General features: G+C 45.8%; 1 protein-coding gene across 3 annotated transcripts in view; it reads right to left on the bottom strand.

Annotated features, from left to right (window-relative positions):
- Window positions 1-6,617: 6,617 nt before the first annotated feature.
- Window positions 6,618-9,795, bottom strand: part of LOC123403584 (S-(+)-linalool synthase, chloroplastic-like) — a 7,602-nt gene continuing 4,424 nt past the window's right edge. For all 3 annotated transcript variants that reach the window (XM_045097507.1, XM_045097508.1, XM_045097509.1), the window contains exons 3-7: window positions 9,203-9,575; window positions 8,692-8,910; window positions 7,629-7,767; window positions 7,236-7,475; window positions 6,618-7,053 (exon numbers count right to left, since the gene is read on the bottom strand). In XM_045097507.1, coding sequence (XP_044953442.1) covers window positions 6,778-7,053; window positions 7,236-7,475; window positions 7,629-7,767; window positions 8,692-8,910; window positions 9,203-9,575 — 1,247 coding nt within the window. In that variant the 3' untranslated portion in view covers window positions 6,618-6,777. The remainder of the gene's footprint in view (window positions 7,054-7,235; window positions 7,476-7,628; window positions 7,768-8,691; window positions 8,911-9,202; window positions 9,576-9,795) is intronic.

The raw sequence follows: 9,795 nt of genomic DNA on the forward strand, positions 1-9,795 counted from the left end.
AAAGAAGAAAAAAAACTTTCCCATCGTAGCCAACCAGTGAGCGCCACTTGGCATGGCCCAACATTCGCCCTTTCTTTATGTTGGGGAACGTTGCATGGGAAAAAAAATCCTACGCACACGAAGACCTATCATGGTGATGTACATCTACGAGTGGAGACTGGATCTACGTACCCTTGTAGATGCACAGCAGGAAGCGTTAAGAAACGTGGTTGATGTAGTGGAACGTCTTCACGTCCCTCGAACCGTCCCACGAACCGTCCCACGATCCATTCCGATCTAGCGCCGAATGGACGGCACCTCCGCTTTAGCACACGTACAGCTCGACGATGATCTCGGCCTTCTTGATCCAGCAAGTAAGACGGAGAAGTAAATGAGTTCTCCGGCAGCGTGACGGCGCTCTGGTGGTGGTGATGATCTACTCGTGCAGGGCTCCGCCCGAGCTCCGCAGAAATCCGATCTAGAGGTGAAACTGTGTGGTATAGGCTAGAGTTGCACGTGGCAAAGTTGTATCTCAAAAATCCCTAAACCACCACTATATATAGGAGGTAGGTGTTGGGGAACGTCGCATGGCAAACAAAAATTTTCCTACGCGCACGAAGACCTATCATGGTGATGTCCATCTACTAGAGGAGATTTGGATCTACGTACCCTTGTAGATAGCACAACAGGAAGCGTTAAAAAATGCGGTTGATGTAGTGGAACGACCTCACGTCCCTCGATCCGCCCCGCGAACCGCCCCACGAACCGTCCCGCGATCCGTCCCACGATCCGCTCCGATCTAGTGCCGAACGGACGGCACCTCCGCGTTCAGCACACGTACAACTCGACGATGATCTCGGCCTTCTTGATCCAGCAAGCAAGACAGAGAAGTAGATGAGTTCTCCGGCAGCGTGACGGTGCTCCGGTGGTGGTGACAATCTACTCCTGCAGGGCTCCACCCGAGCTCCGCAGAAATACGATCTAGAGGAAGAACTATGGTGTCTAGATCTGAGTTGCACGTGGCAAAATTTGTCTCAAATCAGCCCTAAATCACCACTATATATAGGAGGGAGGGGGAGGAGGCTTGCCTTGAGGGCCAATCCCTCAAGGGTGCGCCGGCCAGGGAGGAGGAGGAGTCCTACTCCAATCCTAGTCCAACTTGGATTGGAAAGTGGAGTCCTTCTCTTCCTTCCCACCTTTTGGGCTGGCGCATAGGCCCTGTTGGGCTGTTCCACCAGCCCACTAAGGGCTGGTGTGCCACCCCTAGGTCCTTTGGGCTTCCCCCGGGAGGGTTGCCCCCCTCCCGGTGAACTTCCAGAACCCATTCGTCACTCCCGGGACATTCCCGGTAATGCCCAAAAACTTTTCGGTAACCAAATGAAGTCATCCTATACATCAATCTTCGTCTCCGGACCATTCCGGAAACCCTCGTGATATCCGTGATCTCATACGGGACTCCGAACAACATTTGGTAACCACACATATAACTCAACTATACTAAAAGATCACCGAACCTTAAGTGTGCAGACCCTGCGGGTTCGAGAACTATGTAGACATGCCCCGAGGTAATCCTCGGTCAATATCCAATAGTGGGACCTGGATGCCCATATTGGATCCTACATATTCTCCGAAGATCTTATCGGTTGAACCTCAGTGTCAAGGATTCATATAATCTCGTATGTCATTCCCTTTGTCCTTCGGTATGTTACTTGCCCGAGATTCGATCCTCGGTATCCGCATACCTATTTCAATCTCGTTACCAGCAAGTCTCTTTGCTCGTTCCGCAACACAAGATCCCATGACTTACGCTTAGTCACATTGCTTGCAAGGCTTGTGTGTGATGTTGTATTACCGAGTGGGCTCCGAGATACCTCTCTGTCACACGGAGTGACAAATCCCAGTCTTGATCCATACTAACTCAACGGACACCTTCGGAGATACCCGTAGAGCACCTTTATAGTCACCCAGTTACGTTGCGACGTTTGATACACACAAGGTAATCCTCTGGTGCCAGTGAGTTATATGATCTCATGGTCATAGGAATAAATACTTGACACGCAGAAAACAATAGCAATAAAATGACATGATCAATATGCTATGTATATAATTTGGGTCTTGTCCATCACATGATTCTCCTAATGATGTGATTCCGTTATCAAGTGACAACACTTGCCTATGGCTAGGAAACCTTGACCATCTTTGATCAACGAACTAGTCAACTAGAGGCTCACTAGGGACAGTGTGTTGTCTATGTATCCACACATGTATTTGTGTTTCCAATCAATACAATTATAGCATGGATAATAAATGATTATTCTGAACAATGAAATATAATAATAACTAATTTATAATTGCCTCTAGGGCATATTTCCAACAGAAGGGAGGGGCTAGCCTTGGGGCTCAAAGTCCTCAAGGGTGCGTCGGCCAAGGGGGAGGAGTTGGACTCCAATCCCAATTCGGTTTGGTAAGGAAGGAGTGGAGTCCCACCTCCCTCTTTCCTTTTTCTTTTTCTTTTCTTTTGGTATTTTCTTATGTGGCGCCATAGCCCTCTTGGGCTGACTCCACCAGCCCAGTAAGGACTTGTGGCGCCACCCTACGGCCATGGGCTCACTCCCGGGTGGGTGGACCCCTCCCGATGAACACCCGGAACCCATTCGTCACTCCCGGTACACTGCCGGAATTGCCCTAAACTTTCCGATGACCAAATGAAACCATCCTATATATCAATCTTCATTTCCGGACCATTCCGGAAACTCTCGTGACGTCCGTGATCTCATACGGGACTCCGAACAACATTCAGTAACCACACATATAACTCAACTATACTAAAACATCATCGAACCTTAAGTGTGCAGACCGCGCGGGTTCGAGAACTATGTAGACATGACCCGAGATACTCCTCGGTCAATATCCAATAGCGGGACCTGGATGCCCATATTGGATCCTACATATTCTTCGAAGATCTTATCGGTTGAACCTCAGTGCCAAGGATTCATATAATCCCGTATGTCATTCCCTTTGTCCTTCGTTATGTTACTTGCCCGAGATTTGATCGTCGGTATCCGCATACCTATTTCAATATCGTTACCGGCAAGTCTCTTTACTTGTTCTGTAATACAAGATCCCGTGACTTACACTTAGTCACATTGCTTGCAAGGCTTGTGTGCGATGTTGTATTACCGAGTGGGCCCCGAGATACCTCTCCGTCACACGGAGTGACAAATCCCAGTCTTGATCCATACTAACTCAACAGACACCTTCGGAGATACCTGTAGAGCACCTTTATAGTCACCCAGTTACGTTGTGACGTTTGATACACACAAGGTATTCCTCTGGTGCCAGTGAGTTATATGATCTCATGGTCATAGGAATAAATACTTGACACGCAGAAAACAAATAGCAATAAAATGACACGGTCAATATGCTACGTTCATAGTTTGGGTCTATTCCATCACATGATTCTCCTAATAATGTGATCTCGTTATCAAGCGACAACACTTGTCTATGGTCAGGAAATCTTGACCATCTTTGATCAACGAGCTAGTCAACTAGAGGATTACTAGGGACAGTGTTTTGTCTATGTATCCACACTTGTATCTATGTTTCCAATCAATACAATTATAGCATGGATAATAAACGATTATCACGAACAAATAAATATAATAATAACTAATTTATTATTGTCTCTAGGGCATATTTCCAACACCTTCTCCTTTATTTTAGGTGGGAGACTTAATTTCCCCCCTCCCCTCACCATTTAAAGGAAAAACTCCACACCTACTCTCGTTGGTAAGCGTTCTATAATTTGATAGCATTCTCTACTCCTCATTTGTGATGGCTTGTTCATCAGCCTTGCGCTTAAAGTAGAGGCTAGCCACACCTTGTATCATTTGGTCATGTATTGTATTTGGATGTTGTTACTTTATATATAAAGTATGATGAAAGCCTATTTTAAAAAGGTATAGATGGCTCGTGTAGTTTAAAAGAATAGGAATAACTGTTTCTCAAACTAAAGTGTCATTCTAGTCCTGAGCTCATTTGCACATGTTATAAACATTAAAATCCAATAAATAAATAAATAATACCTGAATTTCTCGGCAACAAGCATTGCATAGATTTGTGTGCTTGTAATTTGTGATGAAATGACATTCATGGATGTGCGAGAAAAAAAAACAAAGCTCCTAATGCTTAAAAAATATCTTTGTAGAGCATTGATTTTACTTTTATCGCCTAGGTCTTCACAAATGGCATTCCATTACGGAATTGCGCACGCATGTGTCATATTCATCGATGTTACAAAAAATATTCATTGAAAATGATCCGTGTGATAGGTTGCATTCACTTTTTACAATGCATAGCACGAACCATAAAACATCTTCGGTTAGGCCCATTGAAAACGCTCGATTTGGTCGTTTTCAACCATGCATGTTCTAGCAATGCAAAAGAGCCCACATGGGTTGCTCCATGGATGCAGCCTGTTTCGTTTAACTCCTAAGCTATTTACTAGACTCGTCTAATCTACATAACGGAAGATACAGTCTCCACGAAAAAGAAGCACATCAATGTAAGGGTTCCATTCAAATGATCGGTTCGTAGTTTCGTCCATTCTAAATATGCAATTTCATGTTCATGTTTGGATTTATTTTAGACGGATTGTGTCAAATTCATCACGCAGAGTCCACCGTTCAGAATTTCCTTTGACCACTTCACCTCGTAGTTTCACACGATTTACGTGTTATACATTTTCTATTTCGACAATCGTAGATTAATACATCTACATCTTCCTCGTTGATTACTTGTACATATGCATGTACATGGTCTGTTTTATTGACACTTCTTAGTATTCTTTGTCTAGTCCCTTCTGATCTGTAGTTGCATAAGCTCAACCAATACAGGCAACCAAATAACAGGCAAAGATTCGTACGGAATGCAGCCACCCTACATGCAGGCAACCAAACGATGTGCAAATGATGATTTTTAGAAGATATGTTTTACCCTTCTACTCCATCGGTTCCTAAATATAAGTCTTTTTAGAGGCTCCACTAGTAGACTACATATGGATGTATATAGACATACCATAGAGTGTAGATTCACTCATTTTGTTCCATATGTAGACCCCTAGTGAAATCTCTTAAAAGACTTATATTTATTGAAAAAAAAAGTTTCCTCCGCTTTGTATACAAAGCAACCAATCGATACAGCCAACTACAGGTGCTACGGCAGACAGCACAATCATGCCCCCCAAAAAAGACAAAAGAAAAATAAGAGAAAAAATGCGAGCAACACCGGATCAACGAAAGTTGTAGTGTCTCGCAATTGTTGCGACCACCGAATAATTCCACCACACTTCAGTGCCAACGGATTGCCGCGTGCCAAGGAACACCTTCAAGAAGGACTGCAACGACGACGACGCTGCTGCCCGGACAAGTCCTAGGATTTCTCCCGACACACGGAGCGGAGCGGGGGAGAGGTACATCCAACGCCCTTCAGGAAGGGAGGGGGTGCTCGCAGGCGTCACCGCATCAGTGTCGGCCAGATCCGACAGAGATTTCTCCCGACCCCTCGCACCCACCGCCCGGAACTAATCCTTAGCTCCACCATGCTAACCACCCACCAACATGCGCCACCACAGTCACACGTACACCACCGTCGTCTCACCACAGTAAACGCGGCAAGGCCGGCTGGACTGAGACACATCCACCGTAGACAGGGACCGACAGTACCACAGCCGCGTGGGAGGGGACAACCTCCACCGACACACGCGGTAGCAGACCGGACGCAGGCGCAGGGGCATGCTGGACCCCCTGCCCAGCAGGGTCCAGATCGGGCCCGTTAAGCCCCTGCCGCCATGCTGCAGCAGACGCAGCACATGAGCCGCCACCCCATCACCCGTATCGCGCCAGACCAGCCGGAGACGACCTGCCAGGGGCCGAACCTGCCCACCCTGACCCAGACGCTGCCGGCCAGGCCCCACCACCAGCCGTCGTCGCCCGAGTTGCCTCGGGGCACCGCCCGCCAAGGACCCCCACCACCGGAGCACGCCGCCCGAGCCAGGAACCGCGACGGGAAAAGGCAGGGGGCCGCCACCGCCGGCCTCACGACGCTGTGCGGGCAAGCGCCCGACCACGCCTGCCAACAACAGTGGGGAGAGGGAGGAAGGGAGGAGAGGTATGGCGGTGGGGGAGAAAGGGGTCGTCCCGGTTGACTCGCTCGGGGAGGCGACGCGGGCAAAAGGCTTATATTTAGGAACGGAGGGAGTATAAGGAGTATATTTCAGAAGATAGGTTTTACCTTCTACTTCCTCTGTTCCTAAATATAAGTCTTTTTAGAGGTTTTATTAGAGGATTACATATGGATGTATATAGACATACTCCCTCCGTTCCTAAATATAAGTCTTTTAAGAGATTTCACTAGAAGTCTACACACGGAGTAAAATGAGTGAATCTATACTCTATAGTATGTCCATATACATTCGTATGTAGTCTACTAGTGAGACCTCTAGAAAGACTTATATTTAGGAACGGAGGGAGTATTTTAGAGTGTATATTCACTCATTTTGCTCCATATGTAATCCCCTAATGAAATATTTAAAAAGAGTTATATTTAGGAACAAAGGGAGTATATTTTAGAGGATAACAGAAAGTGAAAGGCCAATGCAAATAAAAGTCCAAACAAGTTCCAAAGTTCAGCATTCTACATGCAGAATCGATCAACATACACTTATAATTACTAGTTTTCGAGTGTGATAATGCACTAAAAGAACACAGCAGATTGACAAGTCTTCTAGCCATGCATGATTCATAAGAGGAGCATCCCAATGTAATCCTCTAGGACGGGGAGCCTCTGCTCGTTATCATAGCCATAAATGATACTGGTCATCCTCGCCAAGTTGAGTGACGCTAGGAGAAAACTGGGCGACAAGCAGGACGACCTCGCCCTGGAGAAACACTCCCTGTTGAGCTCCTCCCACTCATCTGCTATCATTTCCAGCATGTGCTCCTCCGCATCGCCATGAGGATTCTCTCTCAGGTACATCTCCTTGTAGGAACCATCGAACCCTTCTTGCATTTCATCCTGCCAGAACAGAGAAAAAAACAGTGAGATCATAGCAGAACATAAGTTTGGCCAGCAACTCAATGTTGACGTGGATACACATGGATCAAAATATTGACTGAACTGTGAAATTCTTGGGAAGGCAAATCTTTCCTCGAATGTATGTACACACACATGTGTAGAGTTTTTCGACGTGTTCTCACCTTAGCACTACCCATGTCATCCCGGAGCCTCACGATCGTTGCAGAGCAGTAGATGACCCGAGGAATGTTGTCGCCGTCGAGCTCTGTCAAATCATGCCCTAGCATGAAGAAAAGATGCAAGAATATAAGTGGTACTCCTGAGGTGATAATGCCATTTCTTAGGTAGTCCTCTGGCGAAGGGACCTGGTTAGAAGAAAGCCATTTTCTCTCAAGCAGGAATCCATCAAACAAAGTTTCCCACTGGAAAAAAGATAAAGGAAAAAAGAAAAGAAAATAAGGTAAGCTTTCTCTGTAGTGATAATTGATTACTTATTCTTTCTGTAAATGAACTAATGCAGTTAAACGATTCTACAAATCTTAAAGAAAATTGAGCAATCATTCAAAGAGGTATACAGCATTCCTGAGTTGAGAGATAGGGTTCATTCCATGCTCCTTTTTTGCCACATCGGCAATCTCATTTGTGACAGTGTAAAGAGCCTTGTAGCATGATAGCATGTAGCTCGGGAGTGAACCAACAGCTGCAAGATCCCACCTGAAAAGTGCATTTTATACATGTGCAAATTTATCAGTCAACATCAATCCATATCAGGTATAAAGTGTAAGATAACACTTGAAAAATTAGTGATCCAACATCAAAATTGACCATTGCTTTTCACATGAATGCATTAGTAAATATAATAATAGGACACGTTCGCATCAGATGAAAGCCTCCTCACCCCTCCGCCGCCCACCGCCCGGGCGACCGAGGGGACACAACCCCCACCTGTCGGCCCCTTTCATCCTACCCACTCTCCCCTCCGCCACCACCGGTGGTCGGCGCCGGGCTAAGCCCCGATCGATGGCGGCATCGCTGATCTGGCCATGGCAGCCTCCATCTGGAGGGCGGTGGCGTGATGGCTGGCCGGTGACCCAGTGACGGCCGTGGCGGCAGACTGGCTCTGCTCTGCCTGATCTAGGGCGGAGGGTCCTGGATCTGGGGCGGCGGCCCCTGGGTTGGCCTCCTCGTCCGGCGCGGCGGGGCAAGTGGGCTGCCGGGGATTGGATCTGGTGGCCGGTGATCCTCCAGTGGGTTGGTGCGGCGGCGTTAGATCCTCCGGTGGGTTGGTGCGGCCTAGAGGTGGCTTCTGACTTACTGTTGTATCTCTTTGTAAGATGTTTTATGAATAATTAATAAAGTGACTGCATGCATCGTCCAGCTGCAGAGGCCGGGGTTTTTCCTCCTTTTCAAACAAAAGTAAATATAATAATCTTATTGATATTTTGAAAACATTTTCCACAATAAATCCAAGAAGTTGATTTCCATTTAACTTAGTCTTAACACGTTGTATATATCATATTCAAAGAAAGAGAAGTTTGGTTGCATGTTTTCTATGACAGCATCTATTTATGAACGAATGTTGTACCAACGATCCTAAAATTCATAAAATCTATTTATCATGAGAACACTCATACTCACCTTTTGATAGCCTCACTGAAGAGGGAAAGCTCCTCTTGGGTGCCAACAAGATCAAAGATGTCATCCACAATATAGACAAACGAGATGATCTTTGTGATCTCAATCCGATACCTAGATAAGGAGAAACCCTGGACAACAGTCATTGCCCACATGTACCATTTTAGAACCTGGTCCCTTGCAGTTCGTATTTCTCGAGTCAATCCCAAATCCATCCACCACCTGTGTCACAAAGTTGATGGATTTTTCACAGTTAACGTCCCCTCTTTTGTAGGCCATATATGAGCAATAAAAGATAGTTTTTGTCAAATTTTGCAGGAACATTTTAGCATTTCAATTAGATAAAGGATGATCATGTGGACTTTGTTTGGATGAACATAAAGATTGGCTGGTCTCATCAACACTAATTTTCCAAGGAGGGTATTAATCACATGAGAAACTCTAATGTGCACCCAGGTTAATGCGAGATGTTAATTCCATGGATCCAATGGCTAATTTATTTTTATACATGTACCTTTCAACCTCTCGCATTTCCTTCTGATGCTGCAACTTGTTAAGGTAGAACTCTGCAACTGCCAGCTCCTCCATTGCAGTGTTCCTAGTGGGCAAGCTCTGGAGGTAACTCAAGTGGTACCTGGCCTTGTACTGCATTAGGCTCACATGGTAGGGATGGTCCAGTGAATGCCTCACATGTCTTGCAAGGTTTGGGTTCAAGTGTCTAATTGCAGATGTGAGGTTTTTTCGTGAGAACTCCTTTGCCTTGTAGAGTGATGATTCTCCCATGTTCAAGTGTGATATGTCGTGCAAGCTGAGCAACCCTCTGATATCTTCGCAATGGTCAAGCTTGAAGTCACCGTTGTGGTCAGTGAACTTTCTAAGAACCTCATCTGCCAACATTGAGGATAAAGGGATTTTTAGGAAGGTGATACAGGATTGTAATAACATGTAAATAGTAAAAAGGAAAAAAATCAAAATAATTCCACAACTGGAGTATTCACAAGTAGCTAGAACAATTCTGAACCCTAACCAAAGCCCCACAGCATCCTGATTTACAATCTCACGACCACAAATCAGAAGCCCATGAGTACGCAACAAATCCACATGTTT

Source organism: Hordeum vulgare, chromosome 6H, assembly GCF_904849725.1.
Source record: "Hordeum vulgare subsp. vulgare chromosome 6H, MorexV3_pseudomolecules_assembly, whole genome shotgun sequence".
NCBI lineage: Eukaryota > Viridiplantae > Streptophyta > Magnoliopsida > Poales > Poaceae > Hordeum > Hordeum vulgare.